At 38.5% G+C, this 19,608-nt stretch overlaps 1 protein-coding gene across 2 annotated transcripts in view; it reads left to right on the top strand.

The window, feature by feature from the left end:
* The window catches only part of CSMD2 (CUB and Sushi multiple domains 2), a 1,007,742-nt gene that overhangs the window by 583,438 nt on the left and 404,696 nt on the right, over positions 1-19,608 (top strand). For both annotated transcript variants that reach the window (XM_043994712.1, XM_043994711.1), the window contains exon 9: positions 760-884. In XM_043994712.1, the coding sequence (XP_043850647.1) occupies positions 760-884 (125 nt within the window). The remainder of the gene's footprint in view (positions 1-759; positions 885-19,608) is intronic.

Here is a 19,608-nt window from a genome sequence, read left to right as displayed (position 1 = left end):
ACATTTGGATTCCTTCTCTTTGCATGTAGGGTGTGTGGGAAATGTGGGGAATGAGGGATTAGGGATGACTAGAGCAGATGCAAGAAATGATTATGGAATTTGGTTTGGGACCCAATGTTCTTGTCTTTTTGAATAGTTAACATTTCCTATCTTTAGGCAGGAAAAATATAATTGTGTTCAAGATATTTATGGTCTTATACTTTGGGGAGTTATTGAGGTCCCCCATGATATATTTGCTTCATTCCTCAGTTACTTTTAGTTCACTGTATTGAGTACATTTAGAAAGTGGAGCACCATATTAAATGTGGGCTTCAAGGAGTTCTCCTTTCTGGTTCGTATTTGGCATGGAGACCTAGGAAGGGACTCCAGGCCATTGTGAGTCTAAAAATCCTGGCCCACTCTGTTTTTCCTCTACTGATTCTACTTGAGTCCCCAACCTTCATTTAAAATATGTGTGGCAGAATTACACATTATTGTAGCCATAATAAATACTTAATCTTATTTTTCTGGCAATTGCTATTTTGTTCACCAAGATACCTTTTAACTTACCCCAATCAAAATATTCCCATGAAATCCATATAAAGGCATGGTGTATAGAAGTCTAAATGAAACAGAAACTTTATAGAGGAAAGAGTCTTTAGTTCATTGTGAATTTTATTCAGGGGAAAAAGAAAGTGGCTAGTGAAGACTAGGAGAGTGGGGAGTGGGCAGGACAGTTGGCCTGCAGGACAAATGTCATGTCAACTTACTGTCTTTCAGGTTAGGTTCAAGCATCCAATTTACCTGCAATGAAGGCTATGACCTACAAGGATCCAAAAGGATCACCTGCATGAAAGTGAGTGACATGTTTGCTGCTTGGAGTGATCACCGGCCTGTCTGCAGAGGTGAGGAGGGTAGACCAGTGGGTGAGTGAAAAGTCAAAGGGGTAGTGATTAGGTGAAGTGCGGCCATGTCTTATAGGAAGAGGAAGACACAGGAGGGCAGGTCACAAAATCTGGACTCTTGCTCTAACTAAGCTCCTTTTTCCCCACTGTGACATTGAGTGTTGGACTTCAGTTTTTTCTATCTAGACAGTGGAGAGAGGCCCAACCCTGTCTGAGATCAGATAGGCAGGTGTTTGGAGATCCAGAAACATGGAGCAAGAGAGATACCCTCTAGTATAAGGATCATCTTTAATTTGTTTTCAGTTTTTCTTCTGAGATTTCTTATCCTTCTTTAGTATGAAAGGAGAAATGATAGGGCCTACCTTTCAGCATCTAATGCCTTTCTATAATATTTGGTGAGAGAACCTGGAGGGAAAGACCACGGGCACTGTGCTTTCTCAAGACCAGTGGTTTTATAGTTCATAATTCAGCAACATGTAATAAGTACCTGTAATTTGCAAGGGGCTATATTTGTGACTGGGGACAAAAAGACCTCCCCCCAAAAAAAACCCCTAAAAACCAAAAAACCTGGTCCCTGCTTGCCCTCAAGGAACTTACATTTTTATCTATTCACTGTCAGCTTAGGCTAATTTACTGAGGGTTGATTTATAGCATTATTGAGAGAAAATTAATGTTAAAGAAATGAACTTTTATATCTTGGGATCACTGAAAACAATGTACAGTTTGCCAAAAGTGATAATATCTGATTAATTTTAAGCCTCTTTTATTTAAATTGCTTTTAAATAAGTAATATTTGAGCCTATTTTAAAATTTTAAGCCCATTTACACGTATCATCTATTCAGAAAGCTATATTTATATTTGTAGATCTATATGCAAATTTAATGGACTAACCACCTAACTTCATGTTACTATCTGGTTGTTTAAAATTTTCATCCTTTGTGTTTTCTTTGTGGATGGTTGACATGATCCTTTTCAAATTACTATATATCTCACTGAGAAGGCCTCATAGTGTTCTGGGGCACAATGTGTTTTATTTGATATTATGGGTGAATTGGAGTTTTTTGGGGAAAAAACTTGCTAGGTGTAGGAGCCTTTTTTAAAAAATTCTAGAATGAACATCTTCTCTGATACTGGTAGACACCTTAGATAAACATGTACTCTCTATTTTATGCTTTGAGATTGGTTAAATGTCAGTACTCATCATGAATCATGGAATGTAGGTTCTCTACAGATACATCTAACCTAAAACCTGTATAATTTTAACATGTTCACAAGAGTATATATTGTTTGAAGAGAACCTTTAAGGCTGAATTTTGTTCTATTGATGGATGGCATTTTTTTAGAATTATAAAATTGAGAAATAGTAGAAATAGGATATTATATTTTCTAGGCTCATTAAGACTGGGCACAACCTTTAATGCCATTAAATTCAACCCTCATCTTTCCCACTGCATATATGACCATGAACCCTATTGGCTTCATTGTGACCTCTAAACTATACACCTTTCAGTTCCTTCTCATCATCCCTCTATTGGTCATGTATAGAAACATATATTAATATATATGTACATATTTTTTCACACACATTATATCAGCTCCCATGGGTTCAATTATAATTTCTGCCAATGATAGCAAGATCTGTATAACCAGTTCTAGCTAACTTCTTCCATGAGCTCCAGTCTTGTAAAATCAGCTTCCTTTTAGACATCTTGAACTGGGTGTATTTATAGACTTTACAAACTCAATGTAAATTCATTCTCTTTTCCTCTAAAATATATACACCAATATAAATTTTAGTTCGACTCTTCATGACCTTATTTGGGGTTTTCTTGGAAAGATACAGGAGTGGTTTGCCACTTCCTTCTCCAGCTCATTTTACAGATGAGGAAATGAGGCAAACTGGGTTAAGTGACTGCCCAGGTTCACACAGAAAGTATTTGAGGCCATATTTGAACTCAGGAAGATGAGTCTTCCTGACTTCAGGCCAAACACTTTGTTCACCATACTGCCTAGCTGCCCATCACCTATGAATACAAAATATAAATAAATATGTGTATAGATACATATATCTATGTATATACATATACACACATACATATAGACATACACACATATATATATGGAGCGAAAGAGGATAGTGTAGACGAATAGGAGAAAAGGGTCAAGAGCCTTAAGGAGCACCCAAAGTTAGTGAGCATGACTTGGATGAATATCTAGCTAGGAAAGAGCAGTCACACAGGTGGGAGAAGAAACGAGAGAGTAGTGTCATAAAAACATAGAGGAGGGTTATAGCTTCAAAAGCTACAGAGAGGTCAAGAGGGATGAGGATTGAGAAAAGGCATTAAATTGGGCAATTAAGAGACCATTGGTAACTTTGGAGAGAACAGTTTCAGATGTATAATGAGGTAGGAAGGTTGAAAGTTTGCGTAAGAGGAAAAATGATGGCTAATGTAAATCGCTTTCTCAAAGATTTGAACTGGGAAGGTGAGGAAAGATTATTTTTTTTAACATCAGGAAAGGCATGGTGGTGGTTGTCCTTCCTGCTCAGAGGACAAAAATGATATCACTATGTCAGAGTCAAGGTACAGTGTGTGACTGTGGCTCATCAGACCAGTTTGAACTTGGAAGGCTCTACCATACGTTGGTCACAAATAGAACATATGGGGCAGCTAGGTGGCACAATGGATAGAGTACTGGCTTGGAGTCAGGAGGACCTGAGTTCAAATGCGGTCTCAGACATTTGACACTTACTAGCTGTGTGACCCTGGATAAGCCACTTAACCCCCACTTGCCTCACAAAAACAAAAAACCAAATAGAATATTTGAACATTTAGGATGGAGATGTCTCTAAACTGGCAAAACTCACCTTCCTTTGGAGCTATTACAATTCTGCTTTGCTCATAGAGCACAGTGCCTTCTTTAATGTAGGCTGGGTCATCCTGTGCTAGTGGCTCTCATATTTCACAATCCATTCTAAAGTTCTTCAGAGAGACCTTGAGAGTGTTCTCGTATCTCTTCTTCTGACCTTTGTTCGAGCACTTGCTTTATGTGAGTTTTCCATTATATAGTCTTTTAGGCAAATGTATATTTGGTATTTAAAACACTTGACTAGCCCATCAAAGACTGTGAATGTTTGTCAGTTCAGCTAAAGAAAGGACCTCAGTATCTGGTACCTTATGTTGCCAGCTGATCTTCAGAATCTTCCTAAGACAATTGAAATGGAAGCAATTCAGTTTCTTGACTTGGTGCTGGTAGACTGTCCAGGTTTCACAAGTATACAACAGTGAAGTCAGGCCTTCAATTTGGTAGACAGCCTAATACTACTCTTCTCTCCTAAACTTTTCTTTGGAGCCTCCCAAACTCTGAGCTAGCTCTGGCAATGTGTGTATCAGCGTCATCATCTATGTGCACATCTCTGGAAAGTATACTGCCAAGGTAAGTGAACATATCCACAGCATTCAAAATGTCTCCATTTGCTGTAACCAGTGGTTCCACATATGGTTGGTTCAGTGCTGGCTGGTGAAGAAATCTCTGTTTTCTTGATATTATCAGGCCAAAATTAGCACAAATGGTAGAGAATGGATTCATACTCTGTTGCATCTCAGCCTCAGAGGCTGCACTGAGTACACAGTAATCTGCAAACAAAAAGTCATGCACCAGCTTTCCCTTTGCTTTAGTAGCCTTTTGAAGTTAAATAATTTACCCTCAGTGTGATAGCTGACCTTGATGCCATTTTCATCCTCATTGAAGGCATCTGATAACATTACTCAAAACATCATGCCAGGAAGCATAGGACCAAGCACACAGCCTTGCTTCACTCCGTTGGTGATTGGGAAAGCACAAGAGCATGGTCCATTATCCAAAATCGATGCAAGCATGCCATCATGAAACTGGCATACAACACTGATAAACTTCTCAAGGCAACCAAATTTCACCATGATCTTCCCCAAGCCCTCACAACTGACAGTATCGGAGGCCATGGTTAGATAAACAAACATTGTGTATAGACCTCTGTTTTGTTCCTGGCATTTCTTTTGGAGTTGTGGAGCAGCAAATACCATATTGACTGTTCCTTGGCCCTTTCAGAAGTCACACTGCTTCTTGAGTAGAGAACCATCTTCCAGGTGAAGGATCAGCCTATAAAGGAGGACTCTGTCAAGAATCTTGCCAGCAATGACTAAAAGAGATACCCTACCCCTTGTGATTGTCACAAGACAACCTGTTTCCTTTACCTTTATAGAGATGGACAGTGGAGGCATCCTCTAACTCCTGGGGGATAACTTCTTGTCATATAACTGGGGAAATTTCAGTCAGCTTTTGTATGAGCAGTGGACTTGTGCCTTGTTAATCTCAGCTGGAATAGAATTAGCATCAGCTGCTTTGCAACAGGAGAGGGGCCTAATGGCATTCAAAACCAAAGGCATAGATAAACATGGAATAAACCAGTAAATAGGGTGAAATTGAAGATAACAAGGAGGATGGGAATGATTGAGGGTCAGCCTCCTGAAGAAGACAGAATGGAATCACATATAATGTAGTCAGGTTTGCCTTCACAAGTAGGTGGGATAGGGTGAAGGAGATAGTAGGAGAGTGATATGAAGTGAGGAGTTGGTGAATGGCCTCAGTACTTTTTCTGTGAAGTATGAGTGGAACTCGTTAGATGAGAGGGTGTGGGAAGAGGTCTGGTGGAAATACTGGGTTAGAAATGAAATTAGGGTTAGGGTTAGAAATGGAATTGCAATAAGTAGTCAATTAAAAATCCTATTAATACTAATAACTATAGCTAAAATTAAAATAGTTCTTCAAGGATTGAAGAGCACTTTGCATATATTGATCCTCATAGCAGTTCTGTAAGATAGGTGCTTTTAACTGAGATTGAGTGACTTTCCCAGTCACACTTCCAGAAAGAGTCAGAGGCAAAATTTCCTGACTTCAATTTTAGAATCCTATTCATTGTGCTAGTTTCAGTATTGAGAAAAGGCCCTTAGAGTTGGCAATTAAAAGGTCAGAGAAAAAAGTTTCAATGGCTTACTGAGATCAGAACCCATATTGTAATAGATTTATAAAAGATGGAGGAGAGGAACTAGATTATAGCATAAGGTAATCACTTAATAAATGCTTATTGACTAATTTACAAATGTTCCTGCAGTGACCTGGCCTAGTTGGATTAGAAGCCATGTTCCCTGCTGATTTTTTTTTTTAACCGTTCTGGTGCTTTTTGCTTTTTACTGAAGCAAATTGCTTGAAATCTTTTTTTTTCCAGTTCTCTGTAATGTTTTGCATTAAATTTGTGCTCAAACTAGTGTTGTCCTTGGCTACTGTGTCTCTAAAGGGATTAAATATTTGGTGGCTGATGTGCTTTCTGTGGTTTTAAGCCTCCTTGTTGTGGTATCTACTTTGTATTGGTTTAAACCCCTCTAAAAATAGTGATAATCATTCATTGTCTTTACTTTTGGCTGTTTTCCATAGGAGTCAAGTTTATTCTAACCAGTAGAGTTGGAGCTGCCATTATTGTACACAGTGTCTTTTCATTTTGATCCTTTTTATAAATTTGGTATTTACTTCGATTTTTGTTTCAATTTGTCCATATCCTGACTGCACAGAGATATTTTCTTTGGAAATGCTGTTATGTCTGTAAGCAAGTCACTTCCATTCTCTTAAGATATGATCAATTTATTTTTGTTTATGTATGTTCTTCAATACTTACCCCATTTAGTGCCTTCCTACTCTCTTTGAAAAAAGTATTCTAGTGTTCATATGTGTCTCTTTTATTTCTTGATCCTGAATCATATTTTCTCAGTGTATTAGAAAGCTCTTTGAGTGGAACATATGTGTAAGGTCTACACCATTTTTTTGTTTTGAGCATATTTATAGTATTCTTATAACTTTCTGGCCATTTCCTCACTGTGCTGACCAGTCATCATCACCGTCTAGCCAGAAACTTCATCTAAATCGTCCCCATCCCCAGGCCATCCTCTTAGTCCCAGAAATTCCCAAACCTAGGAGTCACCCTCAAGCCCTTACTCTCACCATCTCCATATCCAATTTTTTGTCAAGGCCTGTCTCTTGCACCTTTGGAATACACCCCCTTCTCTCCTCTAAGACTGCCATACCTCTGTTGCAGGTTTCATCACCTCAGTCCTAGACTATCGTAGTAGCTTGCTGATATGATTGCCTGCCTCAAGTCTCTCCCCACTCCAATCCATTTTCCATTCAGCCACTAAAATAATTTTCCCCAAACAGGCCTTGCCATGCCACCCTTCTACTCACTAAACCCCAGTAGTTCCCTGTTGCCTCTAGGGTCAAATACAAAATCCTCTGGTTGGCATTCACAGCCCTCTATAACCTAGCACGCCCTACCTTTCTAGTCTTTTTTTTTTACTCTGACACATACTTCTTGGTCCATTGACAGTGGCCTTCTGGCTCTTCCTTGAAAAGAACACTCCATCTCTTGGATCCAGGCATTTCCTCTGGCTGTCCCCCATTACTGGAATGCTCTCCCTCCTCATCTCTGGCCCACTAGCTTCCAGTAAATCCCAGCTAAAATACCCTCTCCTACAGGAAACCTTCCACAATCCCTCATATTTCTACTGCCTTCTCTTTGTTCATTATTTCCTCTCCATCCTGTATATAACTTTTTGGTGTCTTCTTCTTCCTTCCCTCTCTTCCTTCCTTCCTTTTTTTTTTTGTCTCCTCTATTTGACTGTGAGCTCCTCGAGAGCAAGGACTATCTTTTGCCTCTTTTTGTATCCCTAGCACTTAGTTCAGTGCTTGTCTTTAAGGACACAAGATTTGTAGGGGGAGCAGACTATCTTGCCAGTTATGCCAAATGTAAGGGTGACATGTTCTGCCCTGACATGCCAACTGTAGAGACTCAGACCTTCTGAGAGAATACTGAGATACCAAGGAAAGAGGGGGCCCATGCCAGTTTGGTTGTTACATGTAAATTTGTTGGGATTAATTAGGTTAATTAGGTTGTTTAGGGGAGTTTACTCATGAGATCCAGTCCTTGATAGCATGAGGACAGAATGGTGTATTGGATCCCCACACCAACTCCAGACTCGTCAGATGTTATATAAGAGGGCATATTTATTGGGATGGTCAATACTCACCTGTAAATATTCCCATGAGATAGTTGAAACCTCTTTGGCTGTGTACATTTATCTGTTCAAGGTAGTTTATATTATTCTTTAGAGTCATAGATCATGTTCCCACTCTGGCTACTACCATATACTGCCCCATAGTAGGTAATTAATAAATATTGACTTATTGATTCATCTCCCATCTTTCTTCCCCTCCTCAAATGAAAATCTTAAACCCCTATCCTTGGTCACCCAGCACTGAAAGCTAAATTTTTACTTTTTCACTGCCTAGAAACCTTCATCTATGCCACTTTCCATCCATCTTCATATCCTGTCTGATAGTGTATCCCTTGCTTTTTTCCTTTCCTTATTAGAACAAAAGTTCCTTGAGGGTAGGGATGATCTTCCTTGCTTGTCACTGTATCCTCAGTGCTGATCTCAGTAACTGGTACATGCTAAGTATTTAATAAATGCTTTTAAAAAAAATTAAAATTGCTTTCATAATGAGAATGCCTATGCATATAGTTTAATAAGAATTCAAACATTTATTATTTGTTAGATGGTTTGTGAATTATGTGATTTTTTTATTTTCCTATGCCCAATTTTTTTTCTTGCCCTCCCACTATTAGTACTTCAGAGGACTGAAATCCTTAGCTCTGAATTTCAAAGCAAACACTTAATAGACTTAAACCAGTTTTAGGTATGAAAATATTTCCAGACAACATTTATTTTTCAGCTCAGCAATTTGATTACCAGAGGACTTTTTTAACCTTCTTTTTTCTTCCTTCCATCCCATCTCCCCACAAAATTGTATGTAGCCTTTGAAGAAAATATTTTCATTTTTTCTGGATTTATTGTAAAGAAAATATTGGCTCATCAACCAGTTACAAAGTGCTTCTTTGCAACGTGAAGGTAACTCTATTATAAAAATGGATCACTTGTTTTTAGTTAGTTCTAAGGGCTGGGTCCTTCCTCTCAGACCCAAAACCCAACTTAAAAATAGGTATCTGTAAGCCACTCTTGGGACTTCCATTCTAAGGCCATTTCTCTGTTTGACCCTAAGATCTTCCTTGATATATGATTCTTGTGGTATATGTCGCATGCTTTTATGTTTTGGTGACATCATTTCGGGCAAATATGATTCATTTTTAGATTTGTAAAATTTCTGTTTTCCTTAGATTTTATGCATATTATATTTCTTTGTTGCAGGTACTTTAAATACCATATTAGCATCAGAAACCCATCTGGCCTTATTAGATATTGATTAGCTATAGACTGGTCAATTAAAAGCCAACTCTGGAAATAAGACAAAAAGAGTTTATCGGGACCCCTAGACATCAAGTAGTTGTAGTGGGTTACGACCAGGAATTCTAACTTCCTAGCTGCTTTTATTGAAGGGCAGCTAGGTGGCAGAGTGGATAAAGTACTCGTTCTGGGGTCAGGAAGATCTGAGTTCAGAATCTCACCTAACACACTTACAAGCAGTGTGACCCTGGGCAAGTCACTTAACCCTGTTTGCCTCAGTTTCCTCATCTATAAAGTGAGCCAGAGAAGAAGAAAATGGCAAGCCACTATAGTATCTTTGCTAAGAAAACCATAAATGGGGTTACAAAGAGTCAGACATGACTGAATCAACTGAACAACAACAAACAATGGTTGCTTTTATTTATTTTTTTTAGGACATTAAAAAATTATTGAGAGCTTCTTGGAAAATAAGGATTATCAGCCCCTAGAAAAGCTGAAAGACAATTATTTTGTTGTGAGGATATGTTGGAAATATCCAAGGATGAAGCAGTAGATTTTGTAACTGGTGTTCTGATGTTAATTTATGACCTAGCTAGGTGTCGCAGTGGATAGAACACTGACCCCGAAGTCAGGAGGATGTGAGTTCAGATTTGACCTCAGACATTTACTAGCTGTGTGACCCTGGGCAAGTCACTTGACCCTGATTGCCCCAGACATCCAGGGCCATCTCTAGTCATCTTGATGTATATCTTGCCACTGGACTCAAGATGGCTCTGGAGGAGAGAGTGAGGCTGGTGACTTTGTATAGCCCTCTCTCACTTAAATTTAATTCACTGCAAGTCATGACATCACCTCATGACAGTCAAAAGCATCAGGATTGTTCTGAAAGTAGAGATCAAAGAAGCCTTTATTTGTCTTCACATCAGTGAGGAGAGTTACAGCTGTAGGGTTGTTCTTCATTACTAGGACCCATTACTTCAGAGCAGGAGAATGGTCCATGCAGTCAGCTATTGCATTTGATTCCAACTATTCAAACAGGACCAGATGAGGTAATCAATCATATAGAATTTTCACCAATGAAAATGGTCTTCTGTTGGGTAGGGATTTCCTCCAATTTGCTGAATTCCTTATGGAATTATGCTTTCTCAGGGATATTGTCTTCATTTCATACTGCTACAAGAACATCATCCTTTGCCAAAGATGGTATTTTAGAAAACAACTCCAAAAAGGTGATTATCTTTTGTAAACCTTTCTCATATGCATCTCCTGGAAAAAGCTTCTTTCCTATTGATGACCTTATGCCTTTGGCTGCCAACAACAAAACAATTTATACAAGGTTAAGAAAATCCTGATTGGTAGAACTTTTAATAAGGAGGTGAGATTAGTGTCTTCCCAGCTCCTCCCCATTTCAGCATCATTGGGAGATAGGATTAGTCCTAAAGAGATGGGATTAACCTTCAGGTTATCAGAGTAGTCTGTAGGAGGTGGGATTAATTCCTTTTTTTTCTGGGAATGAGGGTCACACAGATAGTAAGTGTCCAGTGTCTGAGGCTGGATTTGAACTCAGGTCTTCCTGAATCCAAGGTCGGTGCTTTTATCCACTGTACCACCTAGCTGCCCCCTGGGATTAGTTCTAAAGAGATTGAACCCTTTCCTGAAGGCTGGCTGAGAACTGTACCCAGAGGTTGAACAAGGTTAAAACATGGGGATCACTCAAACTGATCTGTCCCAATAGCTTACGCTGTACGAGGTTTATAACCTAACTTTGGAAAGAGAGTACACAAATAACTGGGTGGATTAGGAATTATGGTAGGAGTGACTAATGAGTTGATCCTTAAAGGAAAGTTGGAATTTCTTGGACATGAAGTGACAAAAGGATATATTTCAGGCTTGGCAGTGGGAAATGGCATATCATACACGGGGATCAACTAGTAGGTCAGTTTGTAATGAATAGTTGTTATTTGTCCTTTGATTTCAAAGAGGAACAATGATATTACAGGTGATGTCTTGACTTGTTCTTGCATTGGATTTAAATGAGGCAGAATTGCACAATGTCATCAGCCTCACTATCTCTTCTTGAGTCATCTAAGTCCAGCCCATCCCAGCCTGAGATGCAGTGCATGACCTTGTCTCTGACTAAGCTCTAGGTGCTCCACAGCACCTGCTTCAGTTGTTCTCATCTGCTCATTCCACCAGGGGAAGTCTTCACATGCTTGGGGTAGACATCCCTCTAACTCCTCAACAGGGTTGAGAACTGTCAGTTACCCCCAATTTGGTTTAGCTCATCTGCTGCTGTGCTTGTTACAGTTTTGTGGAGCCACAGGTAAGAGTTGGGTGAATCAGGTGGACACCACAAGTGGATGAGAGACCCTGAAAAGGGCTCAACAAGCCACACCAGAGGTGGTGATCCTCATGAGGAATTGAAGAGCCACCAAAAACCTTTGTGTAGGAGAAGGGTAGGGTCAGATTTGTATTTTAGAATATCAGTTTATCAACTGTGTTGAAGATAGATTGGAAGGGGACAAAACTAGAAGCTAGGAAACAAATTAAAAGTTATCGTGTTAGGTTTGGGCAAGCAATGAAGACCTGCATTTTGGTAATGGCTGTGGGAAATGGATAGGCAGAGGCAAGACATGTTGTAGATGTAGAATAGCCTGGGTTTGGTATCTTATTGGATATAAGGGTAGGGGTAAATAATTAAGAGTGACTACAAACCTTGGTATTTGGTTATGTTGAGGAAAATATAATGAATTCTGTTTTGGGCATGTTGAATTTATTATAGCAGGAAAACTTCCTGGTGGCAGCTGATAATATAGGTTGAAAGTTCAGGAGAGAGGATAGAGATAGATATATAGATTTGAGAGTCATATTAAAAGACATTCTAATAGAATGTATGGGATTCTAAAAGGGAACCGAGGTTGTAGAAGGAATTCAGGCAGCTAGGTAACTCAGTAGATAGATATCAGAGCTTGGAGTCAGGAAGACCTGAGTTCATATCCTACCCCAAACATTTAACTGTATGATATTGGGCAAGTCATTTAACCTCCCTCAGCCTCAATTTCCTCATCTATAAAAGGGATATAATAATAGTAGTAGTAATAGTAATAATACCTATGTCATTGTTGTAGTTATTAGTCCTTCATTCTTGAAGATGACCATGACAAATGTTATGACTTGCACTGAATTGGATTTAAGTGAAGAAGAGTTGTGCAAAGTCACCAGGCTCACTTCTTCCTCTGGAGCCATCTGGGTTCAGTGGCAAGATATGCTATTAAGATGACTAGAGATGGCCCCAGATAATTAAGGCAGTTGGGGTTAAGTGACTTGCTCAGGGTCACACAGCCAGTAAGTGTCTGAGGCAAAATTTGAACTTAGGTTCTCCCAATTTCAGGGCCAGTGCTCTATCCACTGTGCCACCTAGCTGCCCTCCTATGTCATATGGTTGTTGTAAAGATCAAGTGAGTGAATATATGTAAAAGTGTTTTGCAAACTTTAAACTCAGTCAGTCAATAAATATTTATGTGCTAGACCCTACACTAAGCACTGGAGATACAAAGAAAATTAAAAGACAGTTCCTGCCCTCAAGGAAATCACAATCTAATGAGACGATATTCAAATAACCATGTACATAAAAGCTTCATGCACACATATGATAAATTGGAAATAATCAACAGAGGGAAGGTGCTGGAATTAAAGGGATCAGGAAACGCTTCTTGTAGCACTTGGGTTTTTAGCAGGATCTTGAAGGAAGCCAGGTGAAGATGAGGAGAGAGTACATTTCAGGCATGCCCGGAGTCTGGAGATACAGTGTCTTGTGGGTGGAATAGCAAGGAGGCCAGTGTCACTTTTTGTATAATAGATGGTGGAGTGTAAAGTATAAGACTATGTAAATAGTAGTTATTATTAATTCCTCTTTAGGTACATGTTGTATTAGATGTTCTCTAAGGTTCTTTCCAAGTCTGAGATTTTATGATCCCATGATCTCCTGGGTCATATATTCTCCTATGTCCACAATTAGCAATGGCAGGTGAAAATTTAAAGCACATAGTTTGGGATTGTGAGGGCCAAATTTAATATATGGAGAGTTAATTGAGTGGTTCACCATAATATTGGGGTCCTGGAAATAATGAGGGACCTCTAGGTCCAAAGCTCTCTCCCCTCCAAAACTGCCTTTTTAGATATTTCTCCCATGCCAATAAGAAAGGAGCCTTACAGCCTCTTTTCCACAAACAGATCAAATTTTATTAATTGGGAATAAAATAAACAGCAAAGGTGAAATTAATAAAAATCAAAGATAAGGGAATAGGGAAAAAAGAAATACGGATAATCCTCCTAGCTCTAACCTAAGTCTATACAATCCCCAAATTGATTCCAGTTCAGTTAATTCAAAAGAAAACAGGGCTTTTATGTTAACTCACCACCTGGGGCATCTGCTCTGCTGCTCGCACCACTGGAAGGAAGGAGACTCTGGAAGAGACTGAGATTCCTCTCAGCAAGTGTTTAATCTTCCTCCCCCAAAATGGGAGGTCCTTCAAAACTGCCTGTGAAGAGTGGTTTCTCCTTCTGACATCAGCAGCATACGTCACTTAAGGGCAGGCCAGGTGCGGCCCCTCCCAATGAGTCAGCTAAATTCCAATAATCTTACCACAGGATCAAGGTGAACCTGTTGTAATCAAGACCTAATACTCTGAAGTGAGTAAAGGAATGCTAACTGATAGGCCACAAGATTTACTACCCAAATAGTGGGGAATGGATAATCTTCTGGTTTAGAGATAGGTGGTTATGAGATATGGGCAGATTTGGACCTCAGTGCACTCCAGCATTCTCTAGTGTAATCGTGGTTAACCCTGTTTTAGGCCATTTTGATTGCCTTTAGTTGAGCTACATGTCAGCTTGGGCAGCTTTCACCTCTCCTATGTAGTCATTAACTTCAGGACATTTTATATGTTAGATAAGTATAAGGAGGTGGAAAAAACAAAAACCACATAAACCCAAAGTGGAAACTACAGGTCATAGTAGAAATGACTATTTCCTGACTATCTGAGTTAGGACAAAGTCTCTTTGTAAGCAGTAGGGTGGCCCAGTCATCCTGGAAGTATTTCTTTTAGGGCTAACACCATTCTTCTAATTATTCAGGTTTGTATGGCAGCTGTTTTCTTTGACTCGTCTCTCTATCTTACCCACATAATCAACTAGAGAGACAGGTCAGATCTTGTCAATTCTACTTTCACAGCATCTTTTTGACCTAGTTCCAATATCCCATTCTTTCTTCATACAGATACGTCTTTGTTTTTCCTCTTTATCACCTCTCACTTGGACTATTGACAGATAGGTGACACAGTGGATAGAATGCTGGCCCTGGAAGTTAGGAAAACCTGAGTTCAAATCCTATATTTGCTAGCTGTGTAATCCCTCAATACATCACTTAAACTCTGTCTACTTCAGTTTCCTCAAGTGTAAAATGGGGGATAATAATAGCACCTACCTCTTAGATTTGTTTTGAGGATCAATTTCTATTTTGCCCAACCAATTTAAGATGTTAGGGCAGTTTTCCTTAATGATTTTTGAAAGATGATGTCTAAGTTCTTTAAAGTAGCTTTTAGGTAGTCCAGTAATTCTTAAATTTGTTTCCCAAGTCAGTTGTTTTTTCCATGGATATCTCACATTTGTAAAATATTTTTTTCATTCTTTGACTTTGTTATATTATTTCTTCATGTTTCATGGAGTCATTAGCTTCCTCTTGGCTGTAATTTTTGTTTGTTTGTTTGTTTTTTTAGTGAGGCAATTGGGGTTAAGTGACTTGCCCAGGGTCACACAGCTAGTAAGTGTCAAGTGTCTGAGGCCGGATTTGAACTCAGGTCCTCCTGAATCCAGGGCCGGTGCTCTATCCACTGTGCCACCTAGCTGCCTCTGGCTGTAATTTTTAAGGAATTATTTTCCTCAGTGAGCTTTTGTACCTATTTTTTCATTTTGTCAATTCTATTTCTTAAGGAGTTCTTTTCTTTAGTGAATTTTTGTACCTCTTTTTCAATTTGATCAATTCTGCCTTTTAAGGAACTCTTCTTTTCAGTGAATTTTTGTGCTTCTTTTACCATTTGGCCTATTCTGCTTTTATTTTTTTTTTAAAAGAAGGAACTGTTTATTTTAATTTTTATCAATTTCATGTAAAGATACTTTTTGAGTTCCAGTTTTTCTCTCACCCTCCCTTCCCTCTCAAAGCCAGTAAGCAATTTTATATAGGTTATACATTTCTGTTTTTGTACGATTTTTCCTTCAGTATTTTTCTGTGCCTCCTTTACTAAGCTATTGACTCTTTTTTTCATGATTTTCTTGCATCACTCATTTCTTTCCCTAATTTTTCATAAACTTTTAAAATCCTTTCTAACCTCATCCTGGAATTCTTTTTTGGGGGCCTGAAACCAATTCACATTTTTTTTAAGGTTTGGATGTAGCAGTTTTGACTTTATTGTCTTTTCCTGGTTTGTGTTTTGATCTTCCCTGTCACCATAGTAACTTTCTATGATCAAGTTCTTTTTTTGTAGTTTCCTTATTTTTCTAGCCTGTTTCTTTCTTTTTTTAAAGTAATAAACATTTTTATTTATAGTTTTGAGTTCCAGTTTTTATCCCTCCTTCCCTCTCTCCCCTCCCCTGAGGCAGTAAGCAATCAGATATAGGTGATACATGTACAATTATGTAAAACATTACCATATTAGTAATTTTATACAAGAAAACTTGAACAAAAGAAAAAAGAATGAAAGTGAAAAATAGCATGCTTCAGTTTGTGTTCCATCAATATCAGTTCTTTCTTTGGAGGTGGATAGTGTGTTTCATCAACAGTCCTTTTGGATTGTTTTAGATTATTGTATTGTTGAGAATAGTCAAGTCATTCACAGTTCTTCATCAAACAATCTTGCTGTCTCTGTGTACAGTGTTCTCTTGGTTCTGCTCACTTCACTATACATCAGTTTATACAAGTCTTTTGAGGACTTTCTGAAATTATCCTGCTTGTCATTTCTTATAGCACAATAATATTCTGTCACAATCATATATACCACAGCTTGTTTAGCCATTCCCTAATTAATTGGTATTCCTTTGATTTCCAGTTCTTAGCCACCACAAAAAGAGCTACTATAAACATTTTTGTACAGATAGGTCTTTTGCTCTTTTTGGGGATATCTTTGGTATATCAACCTAGCAGTGGTATTGATGGATCAAAGAGTATGCACAGTTCTATAGCCCTTCTTACCTGTTCCTTGCCTTTTAATTTGATGTGTTTTTTTGTGCAGCTGTTTTCAGTTTCTAAGTTTTCAGTTCTTCCAAGGCGGTATGATCTAAAGAAAGGTGTGTTTACCATTCTCCTGGTCTGTACGCAGCCATAAGCACTCTTCTATCTTGAAATTGTGACTAGGTTTCCCACTTCCCTGCAACTATAAGTTCTGGTATACTAGTGTTTCTCCTTGCCATGAGACTGAGATCCAGGACTGTAACCCAGATTAATGTATGGTAAGTGCCAGACCAGTTGTCTGACCCCCTTACTATGGTCTGAGAGCTCCATAAGTTGCAACTGCTGCTGCTGCTACTATGGCTGATTCAGTTACCCCCAATCCCTGCTGTTGGTTTGCTGGAGAGAGACTTGCACTAGACTTTACTGCACTCTCACCCTAGTGTGACAGACCTTTTCTTCAGACCTTGTAAGTTCTCTTGAGCATTTACCTTGTCTTTTTGTGAGTTCTGCTGCTTCAGAATTTGTTTTGAGGTATTATTTAAAGTTCTTTGGAAGTGAATTTGGGAGAGCTCAGCTGAATCCCTGCCTTTTCTCTGCCATCTTGGCTCTACCCTCCTCCCCTTTTATTGTAATAGCATTTTATTGTAATAGTCTCCCTTTGTACATTTTCTCCCTTCACCAATCTCTCTTACATACAACTTGCAAATTAATATTCCAAGGCACTAATTTATTCCACTACTCTAAAATATTCAGTGTCTTAATGATTGTTTATAGAAAAAAAATATAAAATCAGAATGGCATTTAAAGCCTTCAGAAGTCTGTCATTTATCTACCTTTCTGGACTTCTTTAATAGTAATAGCAATCTTCAGGGTGTTATAGAAGACACTATTGAATCTCAAAACTACACGTAGATTTTGGGATATCCCACATATTCTAGCCAAATTTGCCTACTAGCTGTTTTCCAAAGTATATTCCATTTTTGTCTCCATTATTTGCTGTAGTCTTATGTATGAAATGCATCCCCTCCTTATCTAGTGTCTCGTAGAATCCTGAAATTCCTTTAAGGTTTAGCTCGAGTGTATCTACTAATGAAAGATCTATCCTGATTTCTTACCCTATCCAAGATGTTACGGCATTCTTTCCCCAAATTATCTTCTGTTTACTTACATGTGTACATGTGATATCCTCCCAAAGTAAATTCCTGGAGGGCAAGATCTCATTCATTTTTTACTTTGTATACCTTTGTAGAGAGGGACTGTGGTACTCTGACCTTCATCAGAAGATCTGTGTTTGGGTTCTGTCTCTGAAGCATGTTAGTGGTATGGCCGTGGGCCAGTCATTTAACCATTTAGTGCTCCCAGACAACTCCAATACTTTAAGTTTTAGAAATGTTGTAGATCTGCATTAGTAGAGGGAATTTCCTCACTAGGAAGTCCCAACAAAGGCAGCTAGGTGACACAGTGGATAGAGCCTTAGGCCCAGAGTCAGGAAGACCTGAGTTCAAATCCTGACTCAGACACTTACTAGTTGTATGATCCTCAGCAAGTCTGCTTCACTTTCTTCAAATGAAGAAGTAATAGCACTTCCAGGGGTTTTGTCAGGACCAAATTAGATAATATCTGTAACGTAGGACCTGGCACATATTAGGTACTTAATAAATGCTTGTTTTCTTCCTTCCAATGCTAATTAAATTACAGGTCTGGAACAGAAACAATCCCCAGTACCTTTTATGTAGTAGGAACTTATTTGTTGAATGGAAGAGCATGAAATGGAACACTCAGAATATTTTTTGTAGAGTGTGACTGTTGGACTTGGGAATGATAGGCTAGAAAAAGGTTAATTTTTAACTAGAATGCCATAAAGGGTACTGTTAGGAAATATGATTAAAAACTTTGAAGCATAGTAGCATGGTGGTACAGTGGATAGAGTGCTCAGCCTGGAGTCAGGAAGACTCTTCATCCTGAGTTCAAATCTGGCCTCAAACGTGAACTAGCTGTGTGACCCTGAGCAAGTCACTTAACCCTGTTTGCCTTAATTCCTCATATGTAAAATAAGCTGGAGAAGGAAATGACAAACTACTCCAGTATATTTGCTAAGAAAATCCCAAATGGGTTCATAAAGAGTCAGTACTGAAACAGAAACAACTGAACAACAAAAGGATGAAAAGAGCCTGTGGAAATAGAAAATTTCCTACATGAATTGAGGGCTGATCTGACTTTTTTGGTGAGAGGTTTGGTACAATAGAGTAAGTGAGCCAGGAAGGTCTCTTGTTTATGTTAACAGTGGTTTCTCTCTTTAAAAAAAAAATGTCACAATCCAAATAATGCACTCTAATGACTGCTATTTTATTTTATTTTATTTCCGTGGGGCAGTGAGAGTTATTTGACTCGTCCAGGGTCACACAGCTAGTAAGTGTCAAGTGTCTGAGGCTGGATTTGAACTCAGGTCCTCCTGAATCCAGGGCCGGTGTTTTATCTACTGTGCCACCTAGCTGCCCCATGAATTCTATTTTATAGGAATATGTTACTGAATAGCAGGTCTCTAATAAAAAATGGACTAGTACTTTCTTTTTTTACAGATCCTTAAGCATATCTGCTATTATAACCAGTGGTACATTTATTTCATCATATCATCCTCCAAGTTTTCTTTCAAAAGAAAACAGCCTTTATAAACTTTATTTAATATATAACCTTATTTAATAATTCCACCTCATGTGGATTTGGGCATGAAAAATGTAGTTGGCCCCATTTGTCTTCTGTTATGGCTCATTAACTTTGTTCAGTGTTTTCTTTAAAAGAAACCAAAACATGTTTCGTTTAACAGAAGAATCCAAGGGGGGATTTTTGGACCTATTTTCCTATTATTTGGCCCCCAACTTGAATGCAAATGTGTCTTCTTAGGGTGAAGAATTCCATCTCTGATTTCCAAAAAGTTTAGTTCTAGTCCTGTCATCAGGTAGCTGTTACCTTGGGTAAATGACTAAATGTCTTTGATTCCACACTGTAAAAAGGGAAGAATTTTGCTAATCAGACTTATTAAGGAGTCTCCTTGTAGCTATTAATTACTTTATGGAATGTCTATAGATTCTTTTTTAATGCTCATATTCTTCCTGCTATGTAATATATTTCTTTAATTGTGTGCAGAAAATTATAATAATTTGAATTGCTTGG

Source organism: Dromiciops gliroides, chromosome 3, assembly GCF_019393635.1.
Source record: "Dromiciops gliroides isolate mDroGli1 chromosome 3, mDroGli1.pri, whole genome shotgun sequence".
NCBI lineage: Eukaryota > Metazoa > Chordata > Mammalia > Microbiotheria > Microbiotheriidae > Dromiciops > Dromiciops gliroides.
Note: the sequence above shows the minus strand (reverse complement) of the source record. Positions and strands in the feature narration are given on the sequence as shown.